A 21,377-nucleotide genomic window follows, 5' to 3' on the forward strand; every position below is an offset into this window, starting at 1 on the left:
AAGTGAATGTTTGATGGCTATGCTGAAGGGACCGCAGATATAGATTTATTCTCAAACTTAAGAACAAATACTATCATAAGTGCCTGTTGCTTAACAGCTCTTAGCGTGGAGGTAAACATATAGAGTGAATTATTACCAAGAGCGAATTATTTTGGATAGTAAAATGACATTGCATGATAACATTTGGATTTTTATCATCATTTGCTGGACAGTTAAGATATACAAATAACTTCATATAAGACTTTATACTTACTTGCTTTGTGTCAGGTCAACTACAATGAGATCTTTTTCCAAAAGCACAACTACAGCATAGGGTTCTTGAAATTCTGTAAGCAAGGAATCAAGCATAAAAGACATGGAGTTCTCCTGCTAGTTGTTTTAAACAAGCAAGTCATATTTATGTTCTCTAAATGCTCACACTATATTAAACTAAAGTTTTGAGGTACAAATCCTAGATATATCCACAAACTAACACACCTGCAAGCTAGAGCCAGACAGGAACTGAGAAATTTCTTCTGGGCAGTATTGCTGATCAACATATATAGCAGAAATAGAATTGGCATATTATATGTAGTATGCCAGCATTATGTTATATTGATAGAAATAGAATATGAATAAGTAGTTGTGCGTATTACTGCGTTGGTGAATCCAATTATTATACAGAGAATGTGTTTTTGCTTCCCAGTAGTGATAGTTCTACTGTGTCCAGCTGTTCTTCAAAATCAGACTGTGAACAGTTGGTCCAATCCACTTGATGATACACAATATCCAACTTTCCATATGAATCCCAAAGGAATCCTGTAAGTTTGCTGTGTACAATTCAGATACTGACAAGGTCCTTCTTCTCATACACTCTTTAGGAGATTATATAGTTCAGATTTTTATTTAATGGTGGGGTTTTTTTGTTTATAAAAATAAAACAATTAAAATAACAAATAAATGCATCCCTTGATGCATAAGTTTACACAACACAGAAGTTATTTCAAAAAATATAAATGTGAAATCATTACTCTCTTTTCAACAGCAGCAAACCATTCCAGTATGTACAAGCTCAGAGTATACTCTTCAGCTGGCTGATGCCAAAAGGTCGAGGAAATTGACAGCAACTATTTTACCTTCCTTTCAGGCCAGCTGTGAGTGCACATTATTCGTCATGTCTTTTTATACAAGGCTATGAATAAGACGGGTTAAACCAAAATTTTTAGATACTAGTGTGTGAGCCGAATGGGCTACTAAATCTTAGTACTGGGAAGTGTCACTTTATTCGCCACAGTTAAATGAAGGCCCAAACTAACTTTGATTACTGAAAGTTAATTTTTTGCATGACATTGCAACACATAGGCACTTTATATTTACAAAGTGGTTTTAATATGTATTTCGTTTAGCTACATATATAAGGCTTATTTTACTTTTCTGCTTGAGGACTTAAAATGCTAAACTTATTTTCTTGTTCACTTAGAGCTTTTTTAAATTTACTTTCCGTTTTCTGTGAATGTACTTTGGAATTTGGCAGCCCCACAATAGGCAGCAAAACACTTTTTAACAGTTCAATTCAGGCTAAATTAATTAATTTAGTAATCTGTAGATTTTCAGCCTCATGAAAAATGTTATAAATATAAGCACCTATGTCTGATTAATAGCAAAATTTCCTCACACTAGCTCATGTATTTCAATCTTGTATCTGGAGATTTATGCATACTTTATCATCCACTCATCCCTTGCTTCCTATATTGATAATACAAACAAGTTCCAGTTATTCTCAGTGATGTGATTTTCTTGAGATGGAGACAACTGTCCCTGTGATGGAATTAAGGTATGAGACAAGATAACTTAATTTATATTCTCCATAACAGTGTTTAGTTGTTAAACTCACCATTTGGATATGGAGTTTCACAAAGAGTTAAAAAATCAACTATAGGGTGATCCATTTCTAGAACTGTAATTGCTTTCCCATGCATGATTGTTAAACTTGGTCTTCGACAAGCCTTATCATATGACAATCCACCAGAAAATATCACAAATGGTTCACTGTATTAAAAAAGCGAACATAGTAATTGTTAGTTTACATAGTACATTTCTTTCCATTATGGACTTAGTACATTTGAATGATGATAAATAGCTTTGCAAAAAGAAAGAGGGAAAGATTCTAAACCAATTTTAACTCAGGAATGTTACATTGAGTTAATTACAGAATTAAAAACATACCTGCTTTTACAGGTCTTGTACTCGACTTTAAGAATTGGTTTACAAGATTCAGGTTTTTTTCCATCTCTTTGAATTTTTCCTAAGGAAAGAAAGAGTATGAAAACTGTATTAAAACATCATGATAACAAAACTATCAAACTAAGACATACACATTGAAGCTACTGTATAAGCAGTAGGAGAATGGAACTTTAAAGCTACAGAAGATGATAAGTACTAGCTCCTATTTAAAAAAAATATGCGTTTGCCTAAATTTATTGTGGCTTTATGGTTTTACTGCCACATACAGCTAAATAAACATAGATCACACTTCAAAGATGTCTAAAAATCATGAAGATAACTGAGAAGGATGACACAACTAATAATCAGTGAATTTGACCAATTTTCTGAACACATTATGACTATAAACGGCTTATTTGTTTTTTAAGTCATTCTTAGATTGACTCAATTCCTTTTGTTGACAAAATGTTATATGCTCTGGAGTGAACCTAGTTACTTGTAAATCAAAAAAACCCAACAGTTTTGGTTTTGTTACTTCAGAAACCCTATGCTTTCGACAACAACTTGACTGGAGGGCCCTCTGAGAGGTACCTTCCAACATAAATACAATTCTATTATTAAAAATGAAATAATAAAAGGAATTAGGAAATTTAAGAAAATGCTAAAACTTTTCTGGGGTATGTACAGCTTGTCTTCCCCTTCTTCTTCCCTCTCCACCCAGTCAGGCTTCTTGGTAATGTATTGATTTGCAATAGAGTTAATAACTTTTAACATTGTTTATAGGAATCAATGGCATATAAAGTCCCAGCCATAAAAGACAGCTATTTCTTAATATGGCTCCTTTAAATTCTTCATTGCAGTGACTTGGGAAGCCTTGTACTACCTCTATAACAAGGAACACAGTGTTTTCTATGAAATGTATTACTTCTTGTGAAAATCGAACATACGAGCATATAAGTACAAAATATAAAGAAATGTGAAAATCCCATAACCTGGAGGCGTCAAAGACCAGCAGTAGACTATTAGGATGAATTGGATAAAAGAAGACATTAGAGAAATATTTCCTGGTAAGAGGTATTTATGACAACAATTTAAAAAAAGTTAGATCAAAATTGCTCTCTGATTTTTATCATATTTTGCAGTTACTTTACAGATTAAAATATTTTTGCAAGAAGCAACTCTGGATCGGAGCTACAATAAAAACCCCATATATATTAGCAAACAGCATAGAGAATATTGTATTGCTTCTTAGTTATACATTTTAACTATTAAAATTACCATGTGGAATTGTTGTCTGGAATGGTCTGTTAGGACTTTTCAGATTCCATAGAGTCAAGCTGCCATCAGAATGACTGCACATGAACTGTTTCCCTTCATGATGCCAAGCAACGGAATGAATAGCCTACAGAAATGAAATAAGAACTTGAGATAGAAATGTAACACAGTGTTTACACTAATGATATTTGAAGGTATGACTCTGGATTATATTACTGTAATGGTATATGAACAGTTGGATGGTTCTTGTTTGTTTGAAGGCTATTGCCAGCGCTTTTTAGCAACGAATGGCTGTAATAGACTGCTCGTCAAGGGAAAAAAATTCATTATAAATGCTAAAATAACATAAGAATGTATAAAAGCTTGTACTGAATCAGACCAAAATTGAAGGATCAGGGTATTAAGGGAAAAGTAAAAGACCAAGGGACACACAGTGCAACTGCAACCTGTCTGATAGCTCTCCTTAGAACCACTTCATCTAGCAAACGTACAGGGAACTCTGCGTAACAAGGTTCAGAGGTAACACACAACACATGCAGTCTTCCCCAGAGGACTACTTAGAAAAAGTAGAAGTAGCACTCTGTTCTTGAATATTTTTTCTCCCACATGCTTAAGTTTCAGAGCAAGTACACAGAAATCCAGCATGTTCAATATAAAACCAAAATCACTAGAGACCGGGATTGTCTCATTGATATAAGCATTTAACAAAACAATGTTTTAAGACACTTTTGAAACAGATAATCCATTAGAGATGAGGAATATCACACTCCTACACACTTCAAAAATTAATAGACCATTCTTAGGATTTTGTACATAGCTAGTGGAACTGACTGAAAACATTCATAATTACATTGAACTAACTAAAAGAATAATGGTGTAAGTCCCTCATTTTCACTGGTATGTGCTGCAAACTAACAAAAGACATTTTCTGACAAAACCGAGTATTGTTTCATTGTATTCCAAGAGCACAAACTCACAACATTTTCCCTTGAATCCACTTTCCTTCCAGAAATGTTAGCTGCCAAATAGCAAGAAACACAGTATGTTTTTATGTAAATGTAAATAAAAGAGACTTATTTTTTAATGCAGTTTAATAAATTTCCATTTTTGCAACTCGGGAAATACTAAGGCCTTGCATGCATTCACGGTTGTATAATGGCCATTTACCTGATCTATTCAAATCACTTTAAAATCATACCTAGATATTCAGAAGTCAGCATTGGAGTTGTTCATATCAATTTTTCTTAAGCTGAAACCTAAGTGCTACTGGTCACTATTCAAACCCCCCTGTTGGTCTTCCCCTTTTAATAAGTATAAGAGCTGGTAACATCTCATGGTCTGGAGGGAATATCACAAGAAAACAACAAAAAGGCTGTGATCCTTTCCTAAAACTTTACTCAGGTCATGAGGCCAGACAACACTGCCACAAATGAGCCTTTGCATTAAGATGATCCAGATGTTTTAATAGGAATCTGACATGCCTTGTATATGAATCCTTTTCTAATACACCGGTAAGCTAGTAATGCCAACAAAGATTCAGTGAACAAAGCAAACTCTAGATATTTATCTTCAAGTCACGTAATGGGTATCAATCAAACTTGTACCTACCAGAGGGGGGCTGACACAAAACTCCCCTAAAAGATCCAGAAGATATCAAACTACAACACAAAAAGATGGTTCATACAGAGTCCAATGCCATTGCCCTCAGGTATTAAGAAGCTTAGATCTGTGGGGAGCACTGCTGCACTTACACTGAAGGCTTGTCTGTCCTTGTGCAAATTATTTCTGACATAAGCTCATTCATGCTTGCTATCATGCCAAATTTGAATTTGCTCTTGATGCGTTATCACATATAGAAACACTGCACACGGTTACAGTCACTGTGTCTGAGCAGGAGCTTGGTAACTAGCAGCTGAAAATTGTACCAAGCTGCTTGTTAAACTGCCTCTCAGCTGCCAGGTGCCACCTGCCAGCAAAAAGCTCCTGTTGCATGGAGCTGAGGAGGAATGCTCCTCTCACAGACAGTTGGCATAGCAGCAAATCAAACTCACCTGTTAGACTTTGCCCCCCAAACAGGCAAGAAATACTGAGAATTGCTTTTGGAGATCTCAGCTGGGAGTCACAACTAATACTGAAAGGTGGTACTAAATAAGGCTTATTTTCTCCCTGGTAGAATATGTTTAGCATTCTGATCCACTTCTTTAGAATCTACACAAAAAAGGAGCAGTTATTTGCGTAGAACAGGAGTTCATCACGGTGAGTGACTCATGTGAATGTTCACACAGTGTATGCACATAAAGCATATCACTCCAGATTGGGTGTGTTTCTCCTTCTGCAATACCCACAGTGGTTGCATATATATTCCATTTTCTCTCATACTCAGCATGTGCTAAAATTAAGCATGCCCAACAATGTTTCAGTTCCTTCAACCACAAACCTCCTCCACTGAGAAGAACTCACGTGGACTCTAGGACCACTTTTACCCATATTTTGAACAAGCATCATACTTGTCTCATCCTATTGCTTGAATCTTAAGAATACTTTGTGTTAGTAGTACTGCAGGACCACTAAAGCAAGGGCCATATCTGATTTGATAATTCCATAATTGCATAGTGCTTGTTAAAGGTATGGAGATGTCATTTGGCAAATGTCTCTGTTAACCCTGCAGCTTCATTTTGGAGATGTACTCTAACGAAAGATGATGACTATGCTTCAGGAAGCTCTGAATGTGTGTCAACACAACCTGTCAAACTTTTAAACAGTGTGCCTCTGAAGACGGCTGGTTTTTTTGGGTCTGACAACTACCAACAATAACTTGAGAATCCTTTGAAGGATCTGTCTTATTTATGTGCTTTCTTTCTGTACCAATGAATGGAAATAAAATTTTGAAGGAATTTAGAAAAGGGTTTGCAAGAAAAGCCTTTTAAAGAGAGCATCATATAGGAGCATTGATTGAAAGGCCCTGAATATCTCATACATATCGCCACTGAGATGACAACCATCATCACACAAAGAAAAAAAAATCTGCAGCTGACATCTTGAAGAGCAGACAGAGAATACTTTAGCAGCAGGTTCAAGCTCCACTATGGCACCAGGTATTCCAAAAGAGAATGTCTCTTGAGAAGCACTGACACAGTAGAGGACTCCTTATATTAGCAGTTGATAAACTGAGGTACCCTCTAACTGGTCATCACTGAGTCTAAAAGAGAGACAGGACTACTTTTAGCTTCAGTGAGAAAATGCTAAGTACCAGGGAAAGGCTTTAAAGAGAAGATACAGGCTTATAAGAACAAAAAGTAGAGAAGTTACAGATAATACAACTTGTACAGCCTTTTCTGTCCTCAGTGAGAACCTCTCACATTCGAAATGACCAGATATGTTTTATCTATGAGAGGTTCCCAGTCTTTAAGACATGAAGTATAGCACAAGGAGGTGGAGTAAGGAATGCAGCTGCTAATGCTGCAATTGAAGGTCTCTGAACACAGGACAGAGTTTTCAGCTCCACCACTTATAAGCTATTGGGTTGTCTCAGCAAGCTGTTTATTCCAGGAGCAATATGTCCATGACGTTAATCTGGATGGCAAGGAAAATGTGACGGTGTGCTTCTTCAAGTATTGGACATATCCTGCTAATATTGTAGAAAGCAGCTCATCTTCATGTCATAAGAGCACCCAAAGAAGATATCTCCAACATAAGTCTTGTATCCATGTCTGTAAGTCTCGTGTGATATGAAGTATCCCACTGGCACAACAATGCATGCAGCCTAAAAAGGACAGGCAAAATTTTACAGTGCTGATGTCCAAGTGGATTGAGAACTGTTGTCTCTTGATGATCTGTTTGTTAGCTGACTGTTCAGTTGTGCAAATACAGAGGGCCTCTTCCAGCTGAGCTGTCTGTTCACTACTTCTAAGACCTCAATTAAAAAAACAGCACTCAACATAGTGAAAAAAATCTAAGCAAAGAGACCTTGTAATAATGGTTCTCACTGACAATGAAATAAAAGCATTTCTTGTGGCTGAATGAAAATAAATATATTTAAATTAATGATATATGAAACTACTCCTTTCTATAATGATGGAAGGTCAGCAGACATAGTCCCTTAAAAAGGAACTTAAAAGTTAAAAATGAAGAATGCTTAGATTTGTAGATACTAGCCTCCTTTCCTCTTCTGTATAAAAAAATATCTGCTGTTAGCTTCTCACTTCTGTGCTGCACAGTAACAAGTTCTGTAGATCTGAATAACAAGAGAGAGCCTCCTCAACAGGCAGCCCGGAGAGACTGAAATCCAGTGCCGTCAAGGATAACATAGGAGAAATCCAGCTGGGGCTTGATCCTGTGAACTGATGAGTATTCACATGGAGTCTTGAGGGTGCTGACATTTATTTTCAGTGACATTACCAAGTTGGACAGCTATCTGAAGAAGATTACAGAGAAGACAGAACTTGCCTTGGTGTTGAACACTCACAGTCCATCAAAGGCAAGAAAAATCATCTGTTTCTCACAGTACACACAAAGTGCCCCTTAATGGAGAAACCTGTTGCCAGGGGATTTTTTTTGATACTAAGCAGAAGTATCTGCTCCACTGATAAGCCAGAAAAAATCATGCCATCCGACAATCCTTAAAGATGCCAGAAGAGGAAGTGGTGACTTAGATGAGATTTCCAGTTCTTTCACCATCCAATAGGGCAATTACCTCACTTTCAAAACCAGTGCTAAAGAAAGCATAATGTTAGAAAAATGAAGCTGAATTAATTTCATTCAGACCCCATTCCAAGAGGGACTTCAGTATTGAGTGAAGATACAGAACATTTTCATCAATTTATCTGAGACCTCAGAAGGTACCCTGCAATTACAACTGGCTGGCTCGGTGCCAGGATAACAATACCAACAGATTGGTCAGACATCACAGAGCACAGAGGTCCAGGTAGAAGGGTGAAGGGAAGCAGGAACAATGTTTTCTGGACTGTGATCGTAGGTGAACAATCTGTAAGAAGCAGTTTAGGTTTAAAAACTTGGGTTAGTGCCAAATACCAAGTAGCACATGCTAAACTAATAATTTGTGACTCACAAAAGCTATATAACCCAGGATTTAAAAAGCAACCCTTTTTAGGGGCTTCCTAGAGGAATCCTAGCAGATCTGGAACATTATCAAACTTGAGCCTAAAAGTCTGGAATAAAGTAAAATAACTAGTCAACCAACCCTTTTAAAGACAAAAGAAGAATCTTACAACTATTTCAGTAGATGATAACAAGTCATCATAAGTTGCACAAAATGCAGCAATGACACAGCAAGTAACCACTGAGGAGGAAAGCACGTGACTCAGAAAAAGGCCAAAAAATGTTCAGGGGTCAGTACTGAAAAATGTGGAACAACTAAATTGTATGAGAAATTTACAATATCCAACCACTCTGGATCAACAAGCAAATAAAAAGAATGGAAAAGGTATTATGAAGATCCTCTTTTATTTAGTCTAATTCTGAGCACAAGAGAGGACATCAAATAAACTGATTCCCCCCAAGAGGGCTGTAAAAGGAAAAAGCTGTCCAGCCTAAGTAATAAAACAGGCGAAATTTCACAAGTGCATGCACAGGCAGACTGTCAGTTACAGACAACTTAGTGGGCATGTCTTGAGGCTTAACTGCTGGCATATTTAAACTCCAAATTACCCTGTCCTTTAGAATATTTGGATGCTCAGAGTCTTTACCTTGAAGATCAGTGTAGTGTTAGTGTGTCTGTGAAAACAGGCCTGAAAGAGTGCAGGATTCAGGTATATTTAGATTACTTTTTAGAGAGAAAATAAACATGTATCCTCCTTACATATAATAAGGTGGCAAAACAAAGGAGGAAATAGAACTACAGGAAACCAGTTAGTGCCTGGATCACTTTAAAGAAAATGTCCTTTTCTACCTTCAGTTGTAGTTGCATTGACATTCATCCATGGTGAACTTTACAGGAAGGCTGGCAGAGCAAAGTATGTTTTCCCCAGGGCTACAGCTAAAATAATAATAACTAGGAATATATCTATTTTTAAAACAACCTGTTCATAGATACAAGAACTGCATTGGTGTTTGATACAATCTGCTTACAAATGGCAAGAGACAATTGTTGGACAAAACTATGAGAATACAATTTTGAAAATGTTTTAAGCAGATCTAGAGTACTAGGTAATATCAATAGCCCTACAAAATAATTTATCTTTTCTTCTAATTAATGTTCTAGTAATATTCAGTAAATTTAATTATATAATTCCTCATGTAGCTATATGTCAGGTCAGCTCATCACTACACTGCTCTACCGAGGATCCCCACACAGAAGCTGATGAACTTGTCAGAGCCAAGGGGAAGAGACTCCGTGTTGTACTATGCTCACAAGTGCCTAATGCATTAGAACTAGAGATTTCAGGTTTTGATTTCTGTTGTCAATAACTTGTTCAAAAGCATAGCACAAACAGTATTTCCAGAACAAGCAATGCCTTAATATAAGTATCCATCTGCTTTATAAGACATATGACAATCTGCTGAAGAACAGTTTTTCTGAATAAATGAAAATTTCTTACCTCATCATAATAAGCTCTCAGATCAGCTCTTTTAGATCGTAAGTCCCAGAGTACTACAGTCCCATTTTCATAGCCTATCAATAGCTGGAGGAGGGAAACAAGCAGAGTTATGCTTTAGATTCAAAAGGTATATACAAATATTTAAAAACTTCATGGCTTAAGAGACTTTAAAAAATAAATAAACACTGTAAAAAGAAATGCCAAACTCATGGGCAAGCTTGTAGTTTGCACTAAATGTAATACCCTGCTTTCAAATTATCTTTCAGTATAAACTCCTCCTCATTACTGACAATTCAAGTTCTAATATGGAAGAAAAAGTCTGCTTTATCCCCCTTTTGTTTGTTTGTTTGGTTGTTTCTGCAAGATTTTTGTGTCTGGACAGTGTTGACAATAGTAGATCTGTTGACAAAACATGACTGTAGCATGTTTCTCTCAGGTCTTAATTTCCTTGCCCCTGGTTGGAGGGAAAACTGACACAAAAGAAATCACTTTAAACCAAAGAGTCACCAGGTTAAACTCTCTTTCAGCTACATATATTCCTTTGATTTCCGCTTTCTACTGCTTTAAAACATTTTGAAGAACTCACTTTGAAGAGAATTAATTGCTTGCTTTCCTAGAAATTGAAAACCAAAATAACAGGTATGCCAATTTTCACTTCTTCTGGAACTAGTATGTCATATCAGCATGCATACCTGAGAAATAGCAGCAAAGAAGATTTGTCAAAAGATGGAAGAGAAGAAAAATGATGCCAGGGAGAAAAATAAGAACAAACACAATCCTTTCTCCTTGTCTCTGTTGAAAGCAACTGAATAATTGATCTTGCATTGTACTGAATACTCTTTATTTGAACACAATTAATTTCAGAGCTAAGGGGAGATGTGAAGCCTGGCCTACTTAGACATTCTGGAAATTGCTTCCCTCTATGGGGGAGTCTGTCCTAGACATGAAGACTAGGAATGACCAAACTGACAGGCTCACACATTTCTGCTATGGAATATTTTATATAATTGGCAGTGATGACTACAGTGGTTCTTTCTCTGTAAATACATGGATCACAGAATGCAGGCAAGAGCTTTCAGTTTCTATATTAAGAATTTGAGCAGAAGAATGATGAGACTATCTTTTAGTCTCTGAGACCTTACCAGCATCTTTTCTATCACTCAGCTTGCATAAATCATAAAAATGCAACTTGGCTGGACTGCTAAACAAAACATCACTTTGTTTCCAAGTTAAATATAATTGATACATCAATATTGCTATAAAGGGACTGGGAATACTCCCAGTCCTACTAGATGTGATTCTTTATATTGCTAGGAGAATATTCATTATGTATTACCTAATCTGGGGATGACTTATGGCTAATGTATTTAATACCTGAATACGAACAATACCTGATTACTTAAGAACTCTAATCCTGAAAAAAAATTCAAATTGTCCTGGAGAAATTTCAGAATATTTATCGTTTTTGCTCTGGACAGGTCCATATGGGATTCAGCAGCAAAGAAAATGTGAAAAGACATCCTGTTCAGAAAGCATGCAGCTAACTGGTTAGCACTTGTGTCAGGATGCCATATGGTACTCTGGGATAATAGATTGCCATTGAGATAGTGAAGAAAGAAATGTCTTCCTCTGACTACTTTTGCTGTTAGTGTAGTGATCCTACACGGAAGACAATTGTATACCCACAGTTAGTGATCCACATAAGCAGTTAACCTGAGCAGGTGCAGACCTGTGCTGTGCTATGTGTTGCTGCAGACAGGACTTGGTTTTTAGGCCTGTGTTGTGCTGCACATATTCCTTGGCCACAAGAAAAAATTAGCTGGCTCATTGTAAAGAAGAATCCTGTAGGCAGCTTCAACTTGGTAATGGCAATTATGGCACCTTTGTGTTGTTGCCTTTATCTTAATGTAAGGCAGTATCTTCTCATGTGAACATCCTTTTGCTAGACAGTGGAAATTAATAGATTAAAAAAATACATATAATAATCCTTTGAGATGTTTGAAGACCAAAATGCTGGCAAACCTCTTCATAGAGGGGACCAGCACAGTGTGCTGTGCCATTATCGGAGGTCCAACTTGGTGTTCCCATTATCTCAATTAAAGCAAGATTATCCTCTTTTGCCTTTTTGTATTACCTCCAATAAGCGGTATTTTAATCATATATTATGGAGTCTGAGTGCCTTTCTAACTGTCATCATAACAAGCACTTGCATCAGTGTATTGCAGCTGTGTACCAAACCAGTTGAGTTCAGTTTGTATCTACCGGGATTCTTTTCATCTCAGTTTTTGTACAAACGTATTCAGGAAAGTGAAGAAATAGAAAAGCATTTAGTATGTGACCCTGTTTCATAATAAGCCTTTCTCCCTGGTGAAGCAGGGTTGTCTTTTGATTTTTATCACTCTTTTGCAAAGATATCATGCTCCAGGCAATTACTAAAAGGTTAAATACCTCCTATCAGAGACAGCATTCCACCTGAAATTCTTAATGCACAACAACACTGCAGATTTGCAAGATACAAAGTGCTGTGATTTCAGGTAAGAAGTTAAAAGATAAGATTTGCTGCATAGCTGTGAATCTTTCTTTTTGCTTCAATCATAGCCATACTGCTAAAATACTAGTACTGTGACATGACACTGAAGTCGGAATTCCAATAGGGTGAATGTGACTAGTCTCATAGCCAATATATTTATGATACTCTGATCTGTCTGAACCATAGGGAATTCACATATTCCATCTTCTTGGCCATGGTAAGCACTTGAAAGATCTGTAAGGCAAGCTCTATGTCTGTAATATTAAGTGAGGTAAAAAAAATAACACATCCATAAACGCAGTTGGAGGAAAGAAACATGGACAAAGAAGAAAAATGTGTAAAAAGAGTCCAGGAAGGAAAAACCTTAAGTTTTCACTTCAGCTTGTGTTTCCTGGCACCTCATTTAATTACTCATGCTTAATTAGGTTACGAATCATGCAGAAGGCTAGACAGAACTTTAAGGATGCAGAAGTCCAGGCAAGATCTTCCTTGTCTGGTGGAGTTGCTCCACGTTTTGACTTAACAAATCCTTCCTTATGAAATGCTTTTGATGATGGTGTTTTAGGGAGATTTCTCTTGAACTATCTTGAAACAGCTCCATTACCTAAGAACAAGTCTACTAAATTAAACAAAAGGTCTGCCTATCACAGTATCTTCTTAAATGGCTAAGAGCAAATACCAAACAACCATATGTGAGGAGGGCAAGTACCTACCATACCCTCACATATTCTCTCAGCCTAACTAATTTTCTCATTCAAAGATAGCCTGTACCTCAACTAGACATTACTCCATTTAACCTTAACTTTAATAAACTTTTAGAAAAATTCTGCAAACCTCTTCAGTAACTCTGAAATTTATTTATCTCGTGTTAACTTTTCCAGTCTCCTTTGTGACCAATATACATTTTCAGCACCCACAGCACCATTTGGAAAAAGTTTGATAGCTTCTACCTGTTACACATTTGAACAAGATGCATAGATGAGGTTCTTAGGGACATAGTTTAGTGCCAGAGTTAGGTTAATGATGGACTTGATGATCTTGAGGGTCTCTTCCAACTAAAATGATTCTATGATTCTATCTGTCTGATTTTGTAGTTGCTGTTACATGACAACACTTAATCAGTGTTCGGATGCCTCCACTGTGCCCTCTGAGCAAAAAGTATCTGTATGTCCAAACAAGTTCTCCTCTAACTCCCTTTCCTGGGACCTTTTAATCTTCTCTCTTTCTACTGAAGTAAAAATATCTTAGGTTTCTGTTTGGACACAGTGCAAGACATTCCTGTAAGAGATATTAACTCAAAAGATAATTTTTTCTTTTAGTATCATATCCTTTTTCCCTACACCATGTGCTTTAGGTAGGTCAGCAGCAGCTTCTGCTGTGGCCAGCAAACAAGAGCTATGCCTCATCAGTAAGCCTTTATTTTTATCAGGTATTTTGCCATAAATAGTTAAATAACATTTCTTGATGGCTTCTGGTTTAAGACTAAAACACCCAGCCTCATAGCATTTAATTACTTTATTTGCTGTATTGTACATTGTTTGATCTCTTATTATTCTTCCAAAAAGGCCTGGACATCTAACTTGTCAGAGAGCTAGCTGGCAAGTGCATGATTTGCACATAGTTCACCTTGCAACATGGATAAGTGCAAGGACAGATAATGCAAATGAAATTCAGATGTAGTCATCAGTGTTTGTCTTGGTACCCATATTAATTTCAGTGTAATGTCCCCTGTATCAGTATTAGAAATTCAAACTGCTGCTAGTTTCCAATAACTATCAGCTGTTATGTGAGACAAACTGTCAAACAGATACACCGTTTGTAAGATGCAGTCCTTTATAAATGCACATTGAAATGAAATTGGGAAAAATTATCTAAAAGGATGAGATAGTTAAATGTCCCTTCCAAACAGGCAAAATGCTCACAAATTCAGTAGCAACAGAAAAATAAAAGAGCTTTAATGAAATTAGTATTCTGGCAACCAAATTTTATTTTGGAAAAGCTACCATACAAATAAAGCCAAATAAAACTCAGATTTTGCCTGCTGATGGTATCAGTCACGACCCTAACATTTTGATATGTTTTGCTCCCACTTGTTGACAGCCCTTTGTTATTCCCAACTCTGTTCACAAACAGCAGCAAGTTACAAACGTGGGTTACTCTAATTATTATTCATGTATAAGAAAAGACTTATTGTCTTATGAAAACTTGCTATAATGCTTTCATAGTAGCCTGTTTATCCAAGTACTGAAGTCATGATACAGTTTTTAGTCAATTCTTATGTAAGTAAAACTCAAGTTTATTTAACCAGGAACAATTTTTATTGGCTTCCAATTACAATATATTGTCTGTATCACATATTTTACTCATTAAAATAGTAAAAAGAGAACTTTTTTCTTAAAAACTGTAAAATACTAAAAGTGACCTTGCAAATACGTAAAGAAAGCAGATGATAATGAGTAAATAAAAAGAAAGAGCTATTAAGGCAAATAAAGGCTAAGAAATGTTGTTACATTTTATACCATTAGTTGTACTCACTTTTCCCTCATCTCTTGGGCTGTCACTTAAATGTACAACTGGCCCAGGGTGAGTCTTTGTGGATCTGCAAGACAAAATCAATTCAAATCTGTGAATGTTTTTTGTACGAAGAGCTAGATGCTTACCTTAATTTCTAGGTGTGTTAACATGTACCTCCAACCATTTAAAAGTCATTCTATACAGCTTAACAGGGGAAGATAACTATCTGAAAGTTATCCATATCTTTTAACGTTCTCCTCTATTTCCTTTTTGCTGTTATAGACAAAGATCCTCCTTTGTTGCTGAATATTTTCTTCTATTAAAAAAACCCACAAAACTCACTAATCCTCCTATGAAAATAATCTTTTTTTTTCCTCTAATTTCTAGGCCTTTTTTAGCCTTTTCTGTTGTCGAACCCTTCTCTTTCCGCCTTCCCTCATCACTTGCTTGATTTCAAGGCTAATCTGCCAAGGATATGCAAAGCCTTAACTACATTCATTTCAATGACTGATAATAAGCTTCACCAAGTTCCAACCTCATTAATGATAGGGCTTCAGCAGTTTCACCAACATTGTTCTATCAGGTAGCTTCCTAGAATTAGTGCAGTGGGGTTTCAGAAATGCAGCATCTTGCCTTTGTCTATCCTGTAAAACCTTATGACATCTTCAACCCAACTAGTACAGTTACACGCGCAATGCACATTCAGTGGGACTCCTCAGCCATGAGACTCATCCCGTGAGTCTTCATAAGCCTCTATAAAGATTACTTATTGTTCTTGCTGTTCCCTCTCTTTAAAAAAAAAAAAAAATACATCCAAACATGTACCAACAACATAATGTGCAACTCAGTACAGGGACTGTTGCTTAAGTCACTGACATCCAGCACTTGATGGCAAATGCAAATCATAGGAAACTGACTGGACAGATGAAGACTTTTCAATTGTCATTTTTTTCTGAACAGACCTTAAGGCCCTGGAAGTCAAACAGCAAGAAGACAAGCACCAGTCCATAAAGCTTCAGGCTATTTGAATGCCTGTGCAGAAGAGGAACTTTCCTCCATCTAGATTCTGGGGTGAGAGCACATTTCCCTTGGAGTTCAGCTTGAGATCTAGACTCGTGTGGCTATTCTTATTTCACCAAAGGTCACCAGGAAAATAAATATGGCAGAGATCTGCAGGGCCTCTAAAGCTAAGAATTTATCTGGAAGCCATATCTAAAACTACCTAGGCTCCAAGTTGAAAAATAATCTGCAAGGGAATTAAAGAAACAAACAAAAACAAGGTTCTCCAGACAAACCGCTCAAAGGATTTTCCTAAATTAACATTGTTCTTCTTCCTCTGGCTCAAATACCGCACTATAGCAAAACTGGCCTCTTTGTTCTACCATGTCAGGCTCCAAATCAAGATTGAAAGCGGTATGCAAAAATTCCCAGGTTATTCAAACATTAAAATACTATGGAGTAATCCATATCCTCACAGACTCCTCCTTCCTGAAACAGTATCCTCCAACACTCTGGAAAGCATGCACACTTTCCTTTGGCCTCTATTTTTTGCCTATAGAATGTTTAACTATTTCAGCTATTTTGTCCTGCATCAAAGCTGGGCCAAAGCAAGCTGGCAAAGATCCTGTCTGATACTTGAATATTTGAGCTAAAGACAATTAAAAATTACTCCAGACATTCTTAGACCTTCCAAATTAAGTTTATTCCGGGCCAAAGAGATAGAAAACTTCACATTACCTAAAGGCCAGACCGCCTTCCAAGATTATAACCTATCCCTTCACATGGATTTTAACATTATTGCTAGCTGCATACACAAAGCTAGTGGCAAGGTGGTAAGCCCCTTCCTTAATGAACTTTCTCCATTAGGTGATCCCATGCCACCATCTTCAGTTTTGGCAGATCATGTTTCTACAAATATCTGCAGCATGTTACTTTTCTACAGGAGGTCCTGGTGACTAAGGCTTCTGCAAGGGCATTTTGCAACATAGCCCAGCACAGAAGTGAGATCAGTAGGAAAGCAGTGGACAGCCTGTTTATACAGTAATATTCTATACAGGCTGCCTTTAATGGTGCCAACAGAAAGTACCCATTTGGCTTGAGATGTGGCACACAACAATTTCTGAAGAGATGCAGTTAGCAGGAGATCTGGCTGTCATTCCTACCCAAGCCAGCTCCCCAGAGAGGACCCCTCTGGCTGAGCTTCTGTTTCTGAGTAACCTGTACTAGAATAAAAAAACAAAACAAAACAAAACATTTCCACAACACCAGACCTTGAAGCAGGCAGGATAGGTAGGAATTGATGGGGAACTAAGGGGTGAGATGAGGATGTTTGCAGGTAGAGCTTAGACCCACATGTGGCTTGTACATCTGTACTCAGAGAGTGAATATGACGTCTTGGGACATTTTAGGCTGATTTGAACTTTTTTTCTGATGTAGGTTCACCTATCTGAACGAGTCAGAGCAGGTTGATGGAAAGGACTAGGTCTGTTTGGGGTACATGCTGCCTATGCCATGATGGGCAAAGAAGGAAAGATAAGAAGAGGAAGAAATGTGAAGGGAAGAGGCAACATAAGAAATTTTACTATTTGGCCAGATCAGAACCACTGACAGATGACAGAAGAGGGAGCAGAGCCAAGCAAACATCAGGCATGATTAAGGTGGCAACAGACAAAATGGTGGAAGGAGCACAAGCAGGCTGACAAGGAATTTTGGTTTTGGTGGTTATCCCAGCCCGCTGAGACAACCCGTGTGCAGGCTGGGTTGCTTGGCCACACCAGCACTGCTACTTGACCTGGAATATTGGCAAAACTGGGGCACATGGGGGGAGAAAGGGAAAGAGCATACTGTCTTTCTAAGCTAAAGGCTGATCCTACCTTGACTGCTCTTTTTACCTACCCATTTTAAAAGTCAAGAACAATTCAGGTACATCTGTGCAAACACCATTTTCTTTTTTAGATACAGATGTCATTGCTCACCAAATAATGTAACCATTTGGTTTTGGATAGAAGCAATCTCTTACATGAGCTGTAGTCACTCTCCATTACATCTAACTTCAGGCTAATTATACTGTCATTGTCACTCAAACTAGGTGTAAATGACATAAAACTGGCTTTTACTACCAGTCTTACTTTTACCTTATATTCTTGCAGTGGTGTAGCCTCAGATTTCCATGCTAAGACCTCGGCTAAATGGGGTAACCTTCACTAATACAATACATTTCCTACCTCCTCCATTTCTCTCTTGAGTCTATTGTAAACCATAGCTGAAAGATACTGGAACTTCTTACATTGTAATAAAATTTCTTTTTGCTTTTCAGGATATTTGCCACTTTCTGTTTCTTTTAGCAATGTTATATTTTCATTATTGGGTTCCTAGCTATTTTGTTTTGTTTTGTTGAGGAAGAGCTTCATACACATTATCAGTGAAGTTGATACCAAACATAGCAATCTGTGCCCTAAATGTAAGATATTCTATTTTTCCTCATTCTCTTTCCTCCAGATTTGATACAAGTATTCTCTTAATATTTATTTTATTTTACTCGTCAGTATTTTAATATTTTAGTTGTATTTAGTTGTATTATAACTGAATTGGTCAGGCTTCTTCCATTTTCTCCCAATTTTATTATTTTAGTCTGTCAGGTATGTCACTCCATCAAAAGACTCAATGAACCATTGTTTTGCTTTCACACGTACACCAGCTGTCTTTAATTTTATCCTAGTTAGCTCTTTTATGTCAGATATTGGCTGTAGGTGTCAAGGTGTTGGCAGCGGGGAGATACAGGGGGGCATTTGTGAGGAGAGGTCAGGGCTGCTCTGTTCTGGGCACAGCCGGCCCCAATGGACCCACCGCAGGGCCCATTGGGCCCCTCAGCCAAGATAGTGGCACCTCGGGGAAAACAAAACTGAGAAAGGGCAAAAAGCACTGCACAGGCAGTGGGGAAAAAAAGTGCAAGAAACAGCTCTGCAAGCACAAAGGTCAGTGAAGGAGGAGGGGAGGAGGTGCTCAGGGCGCTGAGGCAGACATTTCCCTGCAGCCTGTGGAGAGGATCAGGCCAGGGCAGATATTTCCCATGCAGACTGTGGAGGACCCCACGATGGATCAGGTGGAGATTTCCTGAAGGAACTGCAGCCTGTGGAGAGCCCACACTGGAACAGGTTTATCCTGAAGGACTGTACCCCATGGAAGGACCTGTACTGGAGCAGGAAATATATGAGGAGGAAGGAGCAGCAGAGAGAAGCTGTGAAAGACCAACCACAGCCACCATCCCCCTGCACTGCTCAGGGTGGAGGAGCAGGAGGAGGTAGACAGGTTGGGTATGAAGGACTGAAGTTGAGCCTGGTAAAAACAGGGGTTAGAAAGAAGGTATTTTAGTTTTTGTCTTTGTTTCTCATCATTCTACTCCATTTAAACTGGCAATAAATTAAATTAATTTTCACCAAGTCAAGTGTGTTTTGCGCATTGACATTAATTTGTATATGGTTTCCCTGTCTTTATTTGACCCATGAGCTCTTCCATCTTATTGTCTTCCCCTGTCCTGTTGAGGAGGGGAGTGAGAGAGCAGCTGGGTGAGGGTCTCACAACCAGCCACAGTCCACTCACCACAAATACTTTGATCATTTAACAGCTGCCAACTCTGATTATACATCAGTAGGAGGATACAGTCTATGAAGTTTGGCAGTCATAACACAAACTCTGACAGGAAATAAGAAAACATCTTTTTCAAATAATTGTAGATTCTAAAACTCAAAGTGCCATCACAGATAAGATCACACACAGAGTTTGTGCGGTGATGACAACAGATGTTTCTGAAGCATTTTGGAATTGTAGAGCCTGCTCCCTAGCAGTCCTCCCACACTGCCTTTCTGGGGCTAGAAGAAACCTTTTTTTTTTTTTTTTTTAATACGTATCAAGAGAAGTATTTGCATCAAAAACAGTTCTTCCTTGGACTAAACAACAAAGAGTATTCACAAGGTGAAGCAAGAGGCTTTTTGTTTGGTTTGGGACGGTACATGCACAGACTCAACTTGGGGGAGATGTCTGAAGGAGGATATACTGATACAAAATAACACCAGTTCAGACAGAGCAGGGAAGAAAACTGTGCATGAAAGGGTTGTAACTTTCTCCATTCTATATAGTCTTTTGCTCATTGCCTTGAACCTGCCCTGTGGCTGGATACAGAAGCAGAGACGATAAATCTTCTGTGACAATACATCTTGCTTGCTTTTCCTGAAGTGCTGTTATCTCTTTGCCAGTGCAGGACTGCGACAAGGAACCCAAAGCTAGTCCTTTGCACCAATCCAGGAATGGTCTGCCAAAGGCAAATCAATGCCTCACTTCTTGCATCTTCTTGTCTCCTCAAGGGAAGTATGTATAAATAGAAATAATAGCAATGTTTTATGGAGCCCTAGAGAAGTGTTGCTTCTAAAGGAGTGCCAGGCATTAGGCTCTACAGTCAATTTCTCCTAAGGGTAGACATCATGACTGCACTACAAGTAGGATTAAATGAAGCAATTATTTAGTTAACTATATTATATCAGTAATATTAGTTTACAGAACTCATGAAACACGATCAGAGCTACAGATACAGTAATTACTACTTTCATACAGTAAATTACACTGCATGTGGAAATGTAAACACAAAATGTAACACAAAAACATTTTGTCTCATGTAGCTTTAGTATATATAAAATGTTTTGTTTCCCCTCATTGCTATTACGGTAGAGTTGTCAAGGAGACTGGAAAGTTTTATGCTTTCATTGTGGAACAGCCTACAAAGAAAGGAAAATGCTGCTGAATCACATTAAAAGCAAAAGCTCCTGGAAAGGATGAAGTGGTGCTGGGAAACCAACCACATTTGAGGCTATCATGAATAAAACACACTACTGTTGATGCCAGATACTTGTGTATAGGCATTTCTTCAAGCTGACTTTAGGAGACTACATAAAAACTAACTAGATCCTATCCTCTGAGAAAGGGGAAAATGAGGAAGAATGAGTAGGCAAAAATAAGGCATAAGTTAAATAATTCATTAGAGAATTCTTCATTCCCAAATACTAGCTGAGGTAGAGCTCAGAATGACTGAGAAAATGAAAGTTCTGAAAAGACACAAAAAGCACAAAACACAAAACCATGTCCATACACAAAGGAAAAAAAAAATGAAGGTCAAGTCCAAAGAAATATCAACAATGATTTGCAGTAAAATTTCCTGAAGCAAAAGCTACCTTCAACTGACCAAGAAGCAAGTATGAGCTAATGATACAAAATACGGCAACATTTCATAGCCTTCATTGACCTTTAAG

General features: G+C 37.6%; 1 protein-coding gene across 2 annotated transcripts in view; it reads right to left on the reverse strand.

The window, feature by feature from the left end:
* The window catches only part of STXBP5L (syntaxin binding protein 5L), a gene marked incomplete at both ends in the record, with an annotated part of 197,112 nt that overhangs the window by 75,528 nt on the left and 100,207 nt on the right, over nt 1-21,377 (reverse strand). For both annotated transcript variants that reach the window (XM_080354706.1, XM_080354705.1), the window contains 6 exons: nt 254-326; nt 1,874-2,028; nt 2,206-2,284; nt 3,481-3,604; nt 10,035-10,118; nt 15,100-15,163. In XM_080354706.1, coding sequence (XP_080210832.1) covers nt 254-326; nt 1,874-2,028; nt 2,206-2,284; nt 3,481-3,604; nt 10,035-10,118; nt 15,100-15,163 — 579 coding nt within the window. The remainder of the gene's footprint in view (nt 1-253; nt 327-1,873; nt 2,029-2,205; nt 2,285-3,480; nt 3,605-10,034; nt 10,119-15,099; nt 15,164-21,377) is intronic.

Source organism: Nesoenas mayeri (genome assembly GCF_963082525.1).
Source record: "Nesoenas mayeri genome assembly, chromosome: 1".
NCBI classification, from domain to species: Eukaryota; Metazoa; Chordata; class Aves; order Columbiformes; family Columbidae; genus Nesoenas; species Nesoenas mayeri.